This window comes from Molothrus ater, chromosome 3, assembly GCF_012460135.2.
Source record: "Molothrus ater isolate BHLD 08-10-18 breed brown headed cowbird chromosome 3, BPBGC_Mater_1.1, whole genome shotgun sequence".
Taxonomy (NCBI): Eukaryota; Metazoa; Chordata; class Aves; order Passeriformes; family Icteridae; genus Molothrus; species Molothrus ater.
The window spans coordinates 109,037,431-109,052,491 of record NC_050480.2 but is presented as its reverse complement, the minus strand read 5'-3'; the positions used below and the strand labels follow the sequence as shown (position 1 = coordinate 109,052,491).

At 39.8% G+C, this 15,061-nt stretch overlaps 1 protein-coding gene across 1 annotated transcript in view; it reads left to right on the top strand.

Moving 5' to 3' along the window:
* LOC118684729 (cysteine-rich venom protein LEI1-like) overlaps positions 1–13,085 on the top strand; it is a 111,541-nt gene extending 98,456 nt beyond the window's left edge. The window contains exons 2-9 of the mRNA XM_036379798.2: positions 2,464–2,633; positions 5,660–5,721; positions 7,039–7,158; positions 7,641–7,728; positions 8,857–9,002; positions 9,741–9,835; positions 11,381–11,469; positions 12,158–13,085. Of these exons, the coding sequence (XP_036235691.1) occupies positions 2,464–2,633; positions 5,660–5,721; positions 7,039–7,158; positions 7,641–7,728; positions 8,857–9,002; positions 9,741–9,835; positions 11,381–11,469; positions 12,158–12,168 (781 nt within the window). The 3' untranslated portion in view covers positions 12,169–13,085. The remainder of the gene's footprint in view (positions 1–2,463; positions 2,634–5,659; positions 5,722–7,038; positions 7,159–7,640; positions 7,729–8,856; positions 9,003–9,740; positions 9,836–11,380; positions 11,470–12,157) is intronic.
* The last annotated feature ends 1,976 nt before the right edge of the window (positions 13,086–15,061 follow it).

Below are 15,061 nucleotides of genomic sequence, written 5' to 3'. Positions count from 1 at the left end.
CTATATATAAGACAATATCCACAGACTAGATCTAGCTTACTCACTGAATATTTTGTAGGCATCAAAACTAAGAAAATACAGAAGGAACTGCAAATGTTTATTGATCCCTCTCCCATAACAAAACTAAAGATGTTGAAAATATACCAATTAACAGGTTAAATTCATCACCATGTGCTGAAGGAGTCATGGTCAAAATCTGAAAACTGGGTGAAAGGTGAATGTCAGGAGACAAAGAGGGTCTCTTCATACCTGAAAAATAGAAACAGTAGCTTATGACTAATGAGTTGGAGCTGGCATGAAAATTTAAAGACAAGGAATTGTATTCTTATTAGCAATGCCAGGCAAAAAGAGTCACTATAAATGCCTGATTTATACTTAATGGGATTTGCTAGAGAAGTGAGGTTTACATAATCAGCCAGTTTGCAGGTGATGCAAACCTGAAAGGAGGGGCTCCTACAGCAGGTGGTGGAGCTGCTGTTCAGAGGGACCTCAACAGGCTGCAGAAATGATCTTTAGAGGTCCCTTTCAACCTGAGATGTTCTGTGATTCTATGAAAATAAACTATGGAAACAACTTATGAGGTGTCATGACAGAATATTCACAGAAATGTTGTTGGGGGATAGGCTGTTGTTGTGAATCATTCTCTTGGGTTTTTAGGCAGCTCTTACACTTGAGTGGGGAGCTGATTCACAAGGTCTCAGTGTATATTAGGCAGAGGGATGACTGACAAACATAATAGGATACAGTCTTTACCTTGTGATCCATTGCTCACTGATCACATGCATCGAGCTTTTCATTAGCAATGGTTATAATGATTATGCTAATTACACTTGTTTTCTCATACAGCAATTAGAGGTTGCCACTGTAATGTGTTGAACTGCTGTATCTGTTGTCTATTTATCGACAAATAAAATAAGACAAGTCTCACTTTGTTCCTCTCCAGTGTAAGCACCATAAAAATCACACAAACCTAGAACAGTTTTGGTTGCACAGGATCTCTGAAGCTCATCTGGTCCAACACCATGTTCAATCTCAAGTCTGTTTTGTAGAAGAGTCAATCTCTGCCTTTTCCCCTTCCAACACAGTAGCCCTTTGCTGGGCTTACTCTGCTAAAGCCTTTCTTGTACTGGGGACTCTAAAACTGGCCAGAGCAGTCCCAACACTATTTCAGAATTGCTCAAAATTGGGTTTAATCACTATTTTCAGTTAGTGCACTATGGAGTGGCTAATCCAGTGCAGTTCATTGTTCATGATGACTCTTGTGCAACTTCTCATAGAATCATTTACATTGGAAAAGACCTCTCAGATCATCCCTGCCCATGGTGGGAGGCTTGGAAGCAAATGATCTCTAAGGTCCCTTCCAACTCAAACCATTTTATGATCAAGTCCAACCCCTAATTTATTTTTGTAGAGCTGTTCCCTCAACTATTGGTGTCTCTCAATTGTTTGCTTTCAGATCTTTTCTGTCAAATCACAGCTCTGGCTTTTTGAGGTTCATCTGAATGATAGCATTTTTATCCAGCATGTGGACTGCTCCCTGCAGTTTGGTGTCAACCCCAAACTTGCTGACAGTGTGTTACTCTCCACATAATTACAAATCAACAACCCCACAGTCATCTCATCTGGCAGAGCCAAGGTGCTCTTTCCCAGGTGTGGAAAAGCAAAAGCCTGTTCTGAAGGCACAACCTGAGTTCTCAGGGAGGAGCTGAGTAACTAGGAAGAGGGGAGATCTGAATTTAAATAGAAAAACAGCAACATTTGATATAAAAGCAGACAATGGCAGCTGCTCTGGTCAGCAATTACTGGAGATTGAACGTGGACAGAAGCAGTCAGTGCACACACAAAATCCCTTCTGAGCTGGCAGTGTTCCCATCCATCCCATCTCACCCCATGTACCTGGAAATGCCAAAACAAATACAGGTTTTAATGTTAGTGCACACAGTAATCTTTCAATCTTTATCCAATATTGATTAAATAGATAAATTACAGAAACACCCTTGTCTTCTTTTTTGGCTTTTACACTATAGGACCAATGTAAAGAAGCCACAGCATGAACAAGAACTTGGCTCAAGGCTTTTTAAACTCCCATGGAAAAATCAATGGGCAAGATTCCATCTTGGTTACAACAATGTCTGTTTGGAGGCATTGTTAAATAATAATAATAATAATAATAATAATAATAATAATAATAATAATAATAATAAACTCAGTAGCTAGGTGAGGTTATTTGCTTTGCTGGAGATCAAGATCAAATGTTACTACAACTGGATGTGTCAATCATTAGCAGAGAGCTTTGTACCTGGCCTCCCCATTGACTGCAAATTTCAAATTTAAGATGTAACACATCCAAAAATCATTTCAGACTATTCCATCTATTCCAGTACAAAAAGTAAGAGGAAATTAAAATGGAAAACAAACAAACAATCTCCTTTTTGGATTAATATAAGCTTGAAAAATATGCCATTGTTCTATCTGGTCACTACGTGAATTTTGTAATACCTGTGACGTTGAATCACCTTGGCCTATCAGGAAACAGGAGAGCTATAAATCACTCTCCTGTGAAGAATTCCAGCCAATTCCACAACTACCTGAAAAAGGACAGAAGAAACTTCTGATCTTCGTGGAAACAAAAGGTAGGATTCGCCTTGATTCATTGGCTTAAATTATTGTGATTTTTTTTCCTGTATCAAAATACAACCTGTCATCAGAAGACTTCTTGAAAAATTTCGGACAGTCACAGAAGAGGATTTTATTCAGTGAAAAATAAGGATTATATAGGCAATAGTGTAACACAAGCTAAAACAAAAAGGTAGAGAAAATGGATGAACAATCAAAAATAGCAGAAAAGCCACCTGTACCAAGAAAGCAGCATCTTAGTAAATTATTTGTATGTAGAGAAAGGGACAGAGAGACTGTAAAATACATTGAATGGGATAGACATTCAGTTTAGTAAGTTCTATTGGTTCATGTTTCTATCACCACCTATTTTCAAAGTGGGAAAATCACCACCTTGTTTAATTGACTCCTCTTCTGCAAAGTGGCTGCTAAGTAGCCTTTGTGCAATAATGCTGTACAATTGCAATGACAGAAACTTTATTCTATTTCAGATCTTTTTCAAGGATAATAAAAAATAATTGGGATTTTTTTTGTTAATGGTTATCCAATTAAATGAATAATTTAGGATACACCTTTTTATTTTTTTATTTTAGAAGGAGAGACTGGAAAAACATATTCTCATGAGTTTGCCAAACTCATACAAACTAGGGATGCTAAAGCACCATCTTTCAGTGGCAGATCCTGGTATACAGATGGATTTGCAGGAAAGTCAGTAAGACCTGGCACATGTCCTGATTTATGTTTGATTGAGGGGGAGCAGGGGAGGGGGAGAGAGAGACTGATTTTAGGACCAGTGCCTAGAAATTAATGCAGAGCAATTAAATTTACATCTCATAAACTGTAAGCATTTGGTTGAAATCAGTGGGATTGCCAAAAGTATGTTAATATCTTGGAGTGGGAAACCCACTGGGTCTTAAAAAGCATTCCAATGGCATTTTGAAACTCGTATCATGTATTAAATTACCAATTATATTTAATTGTAAGTTAATTCATAGAAAATATTACAGTGAATGAATACTTTTCCCATGTCTCTAAGTCAGCTTCTTCAGCTTGGTTTGCAAACTAGAAAGCTTCATAATGTCAGTGAAGATTTTTTTCCTTTAATATGTGTTTTCTGTGCAAAAAGAGTTGCCTTCTACTTGCATTTCATCATATTTTGCACTCAAAAAACATATTTTTGCTTGTAACTTGAGTACAGCTAAAAATAGCCCAAATTCTATTTACATTCTAGTTAGAAATTAAGTGAAAAGCATATTTTTTCATGATATTGGGAGCATAACCTTTTGTTGCTAAACACTTAAGTCAGACAAAGTGCAAAGTTTTGTAATGGCTCTGAGAAATATGAGTTAGAGAAGTTAATAAGAAAAACATTCTGTGATTCTAAAGCACTTCAAGGAGGCACAGGTCATATTAAAATTTAAAGTAAGGGACATAAAACAATACTAAGAACAGGAGATCAATGACTTACTCTGTTAATCATCCACATGTTTTCCCCTGGATCAATTGGATCTTCCCTCAAATACAAGTGCTTGGAATAAGCCACCCTATTTTGAAGGCTGTGAGATTTTAATTGGACAGATGTGACCAGTCTTTCCAGTTTTTTGGCCTCTGAGCTCCAGCTGCCCACAGTCAGAGTCCATGGGTTTTGTTGTTTAGCAGAGCTGGAGCAGCATCCCTGCCTAAGGCTGGGCACTGTGGGTCACCCCCAGAGCAAGGTGAGAGCCTGGTGGAGAACTGGAGCCTTGCTGTAGCACCTGGAAAAGGATATTTTTTCTTAACCACGTGTTCTCCACAAGTACCAGCGTCCTCCAGAGCACCCTGTGTTTTATATAAACCGGTTGCCTCCAGGCAAAGGGGCTTTGCTGAATATGAAAGGATCAGCAAACCCTACTGGCCTCTCCCCAAGAATAATTTAAAACTAAAATCAGCAGCCCCTCAAAACCAAACAAGGTAAGCTAATAATATACCTCTGTGGTAACATGCCCATAAATTCCCTCAGAGTGGGAGGCTGGGAAAACTGCCAGAACAAGTAAATTCCACTCTAGTCACCTGCTTCCCTGCCAGAGGTAGGTGAGCAGAAACCAGCTAAATGTAACTTGTGTGACTGATTGCAGATACCTGAACTTTGCAGTGACCTCCTTGGTCACTGGAGTGGTGTTTGAGCCTCCCAGGCAAGTGGAGTCTTGGAGTCCAGGGTCTGGTGGATGCTTCTTCAATTAGAATCAGATATTTGTAGAATAACCTGAGTTGGATGGGATCCACAAGGATCATCAAAGTCCTACTCCTGGCCCTGCATAGGAAATACCAAGAATCACAACGTTAGAGAAGGCTCTAATTTCTGTTGTCATTTCTTATTATTTGTAATATAATCAAGACTTGTTTTAAAACAAATAAAACCAAAAAATATCTTCCTGAAACAGGTCTTTCCCAGTCTGCCCCAGCTCACATGCAAGATTTCATAGTGCTGGTCATCAAGCTCTGAGCGGGTTTTGAGTATTGACTCCTACACCCAACAGCAGAGATCAGATGGACTCAGTGTGTCTAATTCCCCTCTCAAACAAAGCACTCCAGTCAGAGCAGGCAAAGGGGAGCAGGGGAATTTTCAGATTCACCTGGACACAGGAACAGGCTAAGAGCAGCATCCCATTCCATTCTGCAGTTTGAAAATGAGCCATAGACTTCCTGCCAGAAGGGCAGCAAAATTACCTGTGAATACCTGTGAGCATATTCCTTCAGGGTTACAGCAGGAAGTATGAGATGTAAAAAGCAGCTAATTCATAGAGATTTGGAAAAAAAGTGGGAGAATTAATTTTATTATTTTAGTTTAAAATGGATAGGAAGGAAGGAAGGAAGGAAGGAAGGAAGGAAGGAAGGAAGGAAGGAAGGAAGGAAGGAAGGAAGGAAGGAAGGAAGGAAGGAAGGAAGGAAGGAAGGGAATTTGAGCAAAAGCCAGTAAACACACAGGAGAAAGACGTATTTTGTATTCAGAGAAATGAAAGCTCTCTGTAAAAAGACAATTAATTCCTCATTCTCACCTTTTCAGAGATGATTCTGCCAGCAGTGTTCCTGTGTCTCACAGCTGTGCTGCCTTCATCCACTGGACAGGTAGAATACATATCTCTTTTTGTAAAATTTGGATGGGCCCTGAGGCACTTGTAGAGCAACTGAAAATGGTTTTTCCTATGCACACCAAACATATGCAGAAAGAGTCTGATGAGATATTTAGGATCTGGAAAGCATTTATTCTTAAGTAATAGATATAGGATCTGGAAAGCATTTATCCTCGAAGTCTGCTTCATTTCAAAGCAGTTTTCTGGTTTTACACTTGCACAAGAAAACTATCTAAAGATGTACTTGTAAGTTGGCTCAGGGATAACTGTATTTTCCAGAGGTTTCCACACACAAATCCAATAATCTGGACCTCCTAATGATTGATTACTTTTCTCATTAATTCCACACATGTTTATAGAAATAATTTACTTACCTCTCTTCCTTTTTATCCACAGGTCCTGAGGTATTGCCTCTCTCTTTGCTCACAGTCCCACTCAGCCCATATCCCTGATTTCCCTCAAACAGCTAAATTAACACCCTGAATGCACTCACAGAGTGGTTCCTCCTAACCCAAACTTAGTCTGAAATCTGTAGTTTGCTACTTCTGCATCACATGACTGATGGCTTGACTGCATTTCCCCCTAATTCTTCAATTTCTGCTCTCAATGTTGCAGTCCAGACTAGTTGAGAATAGATGTAAAGACGAGGCTGAGTTCTTCACGTAGCTATTTTTAAATGAGAGAACACGTGAAAAGCATGAGAAATTGTATCAGTTATGACAGAATTGGAACAAAATCTATGGCATGAAAGGTATAAACATTTTCTGTTCCGTGGGACGTCCTGATGAAGTACCAAAGAGGCCTGAGATGATCCTGTGATTAAACAGATTTCTTCAATAGAAAAACATTGATAGGAAAGTTTAAAACTAGACAGAAGAGAAACACAGCATAAAAACAATTCATACATTCTGCTGATTTGTAGATCCTCTTTCCACAGAACATCATTAGGAAATTATAATATTGGTAAATAAGTCTGGTTCTGTCGCCTAAATGTGAGTCTACAGGCACAAAGGCGTTCCAGGATATCTCAGTCCTCCACAGAGGGTTGGGAGATACAACATAGGAATCTGTGTTATTGCTGCTTGGCTCTACACTGTGGAACCACTGAAATGCTGCTCCACATGGAAGCACCCCTGGAGACACTTAGGTGACAAAGAGGACCACAGTCCTTCCTCCCCCACAGGGATTATCTCCTTGGTTGATAATAAAATTTTGGTATTTTAATATTTCCTACACAGGATGCAGGATTTAGTAACATTCAAATAAAACAGAAATACAGCTTTTTCTTCTTTTTTTTTTTTTTTCAATTTAGGAAACTGCAGCTCTCAGTGCTCTGTCAAGCAGCAGAGCAGAGCAGCAGAAGCTGATTGTTGACAGACATAATGCCCTCAGGAGAGGAGTAAAACCAACTGCCAGCAACATGATGAAGATGGTAAGTTGTGTGCTGTAAATCCATTTTTAATGAGTGGTTGGACTATATGAGAGATACAACACTGTATGCAGGGTCACATTATTTGATTTAGCCACAAATTCCTTCTCCAGACCTTTCCTAAGGATTGAGCAGAGCCAGCACCAAGAGAAACATAAGGCTGGGCAGGTGGAAGAAAAAAACTGGAAAATTTGGTGGTGTATCAACAGTAATGTCTCTTTTGAAGTAAAATTAAAAGAAGAAAGATCCATAGCATAATTAATTTCTTTCTGATGCATTCTTCATCAGGCTTCACAGTTTCTATTCTCTTCGTGCACAGTAACTTTGCTGCTACCTCCCTCTCCCCTCAAAAAATGGCATGAAAAGGATTTTACATTTGACTTTTTTATTATTTAACTGTAATTTCTAAACGTTGCTCCTTTATGAGGGGTATGTACCAGGGGTTTTTCATGGGTGTGTGACAGATATTTTCTTCTTTCACTAAGGAATGGTGTCCTGCAGCTGCAGAGAATGCCCAAAATTGGGCCAATCACTGTACTTTGAGGCACAGTCCTCCTAACCTGAGGAGAACCAGTAAGTGCAGCATGAGTGGAGCTGAACAACATCACACCTTATTGATGTGGCCAGTTTGGGGTTTTGCTTGTTGGGGGGAAATGAGATGCAATTTTAATTCCATATTGATTTTTTTTGGACTTGTGACAAATGGAAATTTCTAGGTAGAAATCTGCCCAGAGAGTGAGAAAAATTCAATCCCATTCTCATCCCAGCTTTACATAGGTATATCCCATTTCCACAGCAGATGAAAAAAAAATTAAATCATAGTGATAAAGCACATTCTCCTAAAATATCCATCAGAAAGAAGGGAATCTGAGATGTAGAGCCAGCTAATGCATAAACCAGTTTACTTATGCTGGTTTGAAATGTCTGGGAAGAAAGGGGCAAAAGGCAAAGGTGTAAAATTGGCTGGTGGTGCTAAGCATGGTTTCTCAGACCAGACTTAAGAGTTTTTAGATTCCCTGGCAAATTGCAACCTAAAACTGTCTTTGAGGTTCAGATTAACACTTCAGTTAGTCACTGGATATTGAATTTACAGCTGTACCATGTTAACAGCCCAGTGTGTTGCTGATTGACTTCTACCCACACCACATCTAAGATGTGGACAGTCCTGTCAATATTTTTTCCTAAAATCCAAATCCTCTGTTTTTGCCATGGTGAATCCCACTTGAGGACCAATGCAGTGGGGTTAGACCTGAATAAAAACAGTAGATAAGGGCAGTATAGATGCTTTCGTAGGTGCCCAGAGTAAAATTTGGATTATTGGGATTTTCCCAAGATTACTGGGTGGTGACCTGGGTAATGATTATGTTGGCAACTTCCAAATAGCAAAATTACAGCCATGAACCTGCAATGCACCTGTGCAGGTGTTCCTGCAGTCATGCAGAATGTCTGTAACAACCAGCCACAGGCCAAACAGGCCATGCTGCAAACTGGCCAAGTGACCCCTTCAGTATTTACAAAAGATGATATCACTCAACTGGAAAAAAAAACAACATCCTGCTGCCCCATTTAGGATGAGAATTTCTATGAAAATCATCCCAGCTTTTGCTGGTTTGTTTTGTTGTTTTTTTTTTTTGGTTTTTTTTTTTTTTTTTTCTCATGTGTGTATTCTCTGTGCATTTCTCAGCACCCTTCTCTTTTCAGATGTACAATGTGGTGAAAATCTCTTCATGTCCTCTGTCCCGTTCTCATGGTCAGATGTTCTTCAGGCCTGGTACAATGAGGAGAAAAATTTCGAATATGGAACTGGGGCAAAACCAAAAGGTGCTATGTTTGGCCATTACACTCAGGTAGATGTATTTTTAATATATATATTTATATTTCAGGCTGAACAAATAAACGTTAGCTATGCAAGTTTTACCCTCTCATCTTTAAAGGAAATAAATACAATGGGACATGAGAGTTATTCTAACAAAACAAGATGAAAAATTTCAAAGGAACAGAATTAGAATTAGAAGGAAAATAATAGGTAAAGTAACAAAATTAAAATGAAAATAATAGTCTGAGTGTATGTAGGAATAAAGAGTAAAGATACTGGTATTTCAAGACTTCAGGAAGCAGCAACTCGTTTAACATCTGAGAATTACCCAGAAGGTGGAAAAACAGGGTTATTAAAGTATCAGCAAGGAAATATAAATAGGCTTGCTGCAGTCAACAGAGTTCTTTTGACTCAGAGGAGTTGGGCAATGGCTTATCCTTAACTTCTACAGTACCTGCACAAAACATGGGACACAAAATTTTATATCATCCTTCCTACATTAACAGTTTCTATTGAATGAAAACATAAATGCAAAATCAAAGCTTTTATAAACATGTGTCTTGAATTATTATTGTTATAGCCCCAATATCCTTTGGCTGAATAGGTGAGGAAGCAGATTTTCAGTAAAATGGGGATCATATTTTTACTATAAAAGGTAAATAAAGTGACTTAATCTCATTGCAAACATTTCCGTCATGTATATTGTATTTAAATGATTTTCAAATGTATATTTTCCAAACTCCCATGATTTTTATTCTTATACCTACAGATGGTTTGGCACAATTCTTATAAAATTGGATGTGGTTTTGCTTTCTGCAGCAACACTACGTACAGTTACTTTTATGTCTGCCAGTACTGCCCTGCGTACGTATTGATTCTGATTTTGGTACTTGTTGCATCATCAAAATTAGTCAGGAGTTGGTGAAATTTGTATCAGGGCACATCCCCAGTAGCTGAGAAACGGGTCTGAAGACTGCATGAGGAATATAAGAGGACAGAAACACACTCATGAAAAGAGTTATCAAACAAGAAAAAGCATAAAATAAATAAAAGGGACATTGATTTTCAAATTTAATGTCTCTTGCCTAAAAATCCTAATTTTCATAATAGTTAATTAAAAATAAATAGTTTGGACATTCTACCTGAAATGTCAGTTCAGAAAGGCAGACCAATATATACAGTACAGTGAAGACTATAATTAATACCAAAAAACTTTAACAGGAATGTTAAGGTAAAGTGATGATTTCAAAGAGTGCCTAAAATTAATTTCCACATTCACAACATCTTGTTGTAGGTTGACCTTGACTGACCATCAGTAGCTCACCCAGTCTCTCTGACTCTTCTCCTCAACAGGATGGAGTAATTAAAAAATATGGCAAAAATTTCATGGGTCAGGATGAGGTCAGGGGAGTTCACTCACCACTTACCATCATGGAAAAAAAAGAGACTCAGCTTAGGAAAATAACCTTCTTCCCGAGCTCAGCTTGACTCCTGGTTTTCTCTGCCTCCTCCCCCTCAGCAGCACAATGGGATGGGACTGGGGGCTCTGCTCAGTTCATCTCGTGCCATTTCTGCCACTCCTTCCTCCCCTTGCTCTTCCTCCACTCCACTGTGGCTCCTTCTCACTGGACAGAGACCTCCATGAACTTCAGTGTGGGTCCTCCCACAGGCTGCAGTTCCTCCTGAGCTCCTCCAGCATGGATTCCTTCCATGCTTGCCTTCCCTCAGGACTGGGCTGCTGCAATGTGTGTCCCTGATCCAGTGAGGGCTTCCCATGGGATCACAGCCTCCTTCAGGCATCCTCCTGCTCCACTGGAGGTCCTCCACAGGTTGCAGGTGGATCTTTGCATCCCCATGGACATCCGTGGGCCTGCAGGGGCACAGCTCCTGGTGCCTCTCCATGGGCTGCACCAGGGAACCTCAGCTCAGGTGTCTGGGGCACCTCCTCCCTCTCCATCTGCACTGACCTGGGTGTCTGCAGGGTGATTTCTCTCACACAGCCTCACTTCTTTCTTCTGGTTGCTGTTGCATGCAGAATTTACCTTCCCTTGAATGTGTTATCACAGAGCCACAATCTCCATCACGTGGGTGCAACTTGGAGTGGCTAACACTGGCCCTGTCTGGAACAGAGACAGCCTCTGGTGTCTCCTCACAAAAGCCACCCCTGCAAATTCCTCCCCCTCTCTGCCCACTGCCAAAGCATTTCCAAATAAACCCAGCACACATGTCAAAATTGACATATACCCAGCACACGTGTAAAAATTGACATATAACCAAGGACCAAGCATAAATGTAACAGTGAGTTACACAAGTAACTGAGTATAAATCTAAACATCTTTATAATTTAGTTTTCCTCTCAGATATGGTGTAGTGACTTCATAGATGATGTTGGCAACATTGATGTTTCAGGGGAAACCTAATAGGTTCAATGAAGACACCCTACAAGGAAGGAGAGCCCTGTGGGGATTGCCCCAGTGCTTGTGAGGATGGATTATGCAGTAAGTTCCAAGCATTTTAATTGTGACATGGATAAATTTGATGCTTAGAAAAAAACCCTAAACAACAACTAATTCATGCAAACTAAATTTAAAAAAAAATATTTACTGAAATACTAGGGCCAAAGCACTATCAGAGAATCACATTTCACCATGCTGTCTGCTTTACCTAGGTGAGATAACACCTTTTCATGCCCAGGAGAGATAAATCTCATCATTGAACCTAAGAAATTCTAGGGAAGGAGGGGATTTCTTTACCTTTGTTTTTTCTTCATCCTCTAAACAATGGTGGCAGATTAAATGGAAGTAGCAACGCACTTGATAAGAGCAAGTGGCAAACCTGAGATTTTAGAATTCTGACAGGAAATAAAAACATATGGGCTGAGTCTCACAATGCAAGATTTAGTTAATATCTGCTATTATTGAATTAACCAAATTCTCATCACAGGCTGTACATAAAGAAAGAAAGCTTTCCAATGCCTTTATGGATAAGTAAAAAATCTCCTTGAGAAAGCCACCTATTTTCTCTGTGTGGTCAAATTAGTGGTTGGGATGCTGCTGGGGAGTAAATGGAAACAGAGAAGAAAACATTAGAGAGAAAATAACGTTGATGACAAATTATTCTGAAAGGACGTAGTGAAGGTTTTCACTTCCCACTCATGATTAATTTCGTGTTTCAAATCGTTTTCAGCCAAACCTTGAAAGTTTGAAGAGACTTTTTTTCCAGCATTCCTAGCAAAGTGTCCAGGATGTGCCCAGAGCTTCATCAAGGCCACTGCTCTGCTCCTGTCAATGCAAAACTGGAATAAAAGAACAGGCACAACTTTTACCTCCCTGGATATCCATCTCCTTAATGAATTCTTCCACAAACACTGATCCCATCCTGCCTCTCCAACATTTGCAGAGGACTGACTTCAGTACAGTGACTCATACAAAAAAAAATCTGTAGGATGATGTACATATTCTATTTATATAATGGTCCAGAACATGGTAGAAATCTTAATTTAAATTTGTTGTTTGTTTGCCAGATATATTTAATTATTAGCTTTTATCATCTTTCTTTTCCCAAAATGTTATTGAATAAACATTTTTTAAAGGTCTGTCATTCCATATGTTTATTATGTTTTTGGAATAGATGGATAGTGCTTGGTCATGCTTGCTTTTAACTTGATTGAAAATTTAAACTATTGTACTGTTAACAGGACCAGAAGATAAACAGGATTGCTTGAAACATGTAATTCTTAAAAGAAATTAGGAGAGCAGAGCAGTTTCCTGTAGATCTATTCTGGTTTAGAATCTGTTGCTGACATATGTTCTACTGTAAAATGCTCAGTTGTGAAAAAAACACAAAAAAATACCCCAAAAAACACACCAAATGTAGTTGATTTAAATTAAGAATCCTGTTTATAGTGTAAGATTCAATTTAAATACAGGTAACAAAACCTGTCTTGTAAAGAAAAAGGACTGTCTGAGAAAAGGGCTTAATTCACGATAACAGATAGTCAAAAGGGGAAAAGTCCCTGCATTTGGAAACTTTATTTTTTATAACAAGTAGACATGTGTTTCAATTTTTTTGGTATGTTCTTTCACTGTATCAGTCATTAAATTACTCATTCCTCACTGACCAGTTCATCACAATTTTCATTCTTTCTTATTACCATGAAATAAAATTCTCTAAACTTCACCAAAGTTGTGACTTTATTAGCATTAGGCGTTGAAGGAGCCTAAATATTTAGCAGCATGAGCAGAATCAGGTTATGTGAGAAGATTTCCTAAGCAAAAACAGAAGTCATGCAAGCAACCCTCCATCAGACTCCCTTTCAGAGAGAAATAACAATTAGCATAAATAATCTGCAATCCCCACTCGGTGGCCTTTGGGATACAGGTATTTTTCTGTGCATTTAATAATGGGGTTAAATATCATTTCAGTCTCACCTTACAAAGGTTCCACATTCCAGTCCCCTTTTAGTAAGGAAGCTGCTGTCATAATTAGGATTGCAAGTCCCAGAGCCCTTGGCACAGAATAATTTCATCACACATTTGACTCCTTCATTCCAGTGGCGTTTCTTCTAGTGTGAAAGACAAGTATTAAGTTAAAAGTTCAATTTCACAACTCAAAGTGCTTGTTATTTGGGTTGGGATTTTTCCTCATTCATCTCCAGCACTTTTCCCCTCCATGGCACACTGCCCTCTCAGCTGGAGACAACTCTAAAAGTAAATTAAGCAATGCCAGGGCAGAGGTGTGAGTGCTGGAACATGACTTAACACACTCTGAAATAATTAGCACAGGTCCAAGTAAGAATGATTATGTTGCAATAGTTAATCCAGTGTTGTTACCAATAAGGAAGCGGGCAGAACCATTACCCTCACTCACAAAAGACTCCTTTACCATGAATAATGGGTCAAGAAATCATAGAATCATTAAGGCTGGAAAAGACCTCTAAAAGCATCAACTCCAAACATTTACCTATCACTGCCAGGTCCATCACTAAACCATGTCCCTAAAACCAGAACTGCATATTTCTTGAGCACTTCCAGGGGTGGTGACTCCAACACTTCCCTGAGTAGCCTGTTCCAATGCTTGACAACCCCTTCTGTGGAGAAATTTTTTGCCAATGTCCAATCTAAACCTCCCTTGGCACAGCTTGAAGCCATTTCCTCTGGTCTATTGTTTGTTACCTGGGAGCAGAGACCGACCTCCACGCGGCTACAACCTCTTTATAGGGAGTTGTTCAGAGCCAGAATATCCCCCCGAGCCTCCTTTTCTCCAGGCTGAGCCCCTTTCCCAGCTCCCTCAGCTGCTCCTCAGACCTGTGCTCCAGACCCTTCCCCAGCTCTGTTCCCTTCCCTGGATATGCTCCAGTTCCCTCAATATCTTTCCTGTAATGATTTCTGCAAGCCAAACCACAAGAATACATTTCTCAGTCACTCATGAGAGGAAAAAAATTGTGTAATAAGGTAAAAATCAATCATCATACATCTGACCCAGGGCATAAAGTTCATAAGCCTAATTTAGACCTCCAGGAAGATAATGGAACAAATTTCTTCCCTGCCATTTTGTAACCACTAGAATATTAATAATCAGCATGGATCCTTCATTAATTGATCTTGCCAAAACAAACTCTCTTCAGAGAGTCACTCAGATGAGAGGATGTTGTCATGGCTGAAGTAACAAACTCAGTAGTTCAGATAAAAGTACTGAAGCACAGCACATCCATGCAGCTGAACACACATCCATGAATGCTCCTGAGCTGGGGGAGGAGACAGAGACCTCGGGCAGCTCTGGGTCCTGGTGGATGACAAGATGTCCATGACCCAGGAGTGTGCCCTGTGAGCAAGGAGACCCAATGAGGCACATCTGGGGTGCTGTGTCCAGTTCTGGGCTCCTCAGGACAGGAGACACATGGAGCTCCTGGAGTGGCTCCAGTGCTGGGTGGCAAAGATGATGGAGGGACTGGAGCATCTCCCTGATGAGGAAAGGCTGAGGGAGCTGGGGCTGTTCAGCCTGGAGAGGAGGCACAGCTGAGAGGGGCCCTCAGCACTGGGTGTCCCTGTGTGCAGGGAGGGTCAGAGCAGGGCCCAGGCTCTGCTCCAG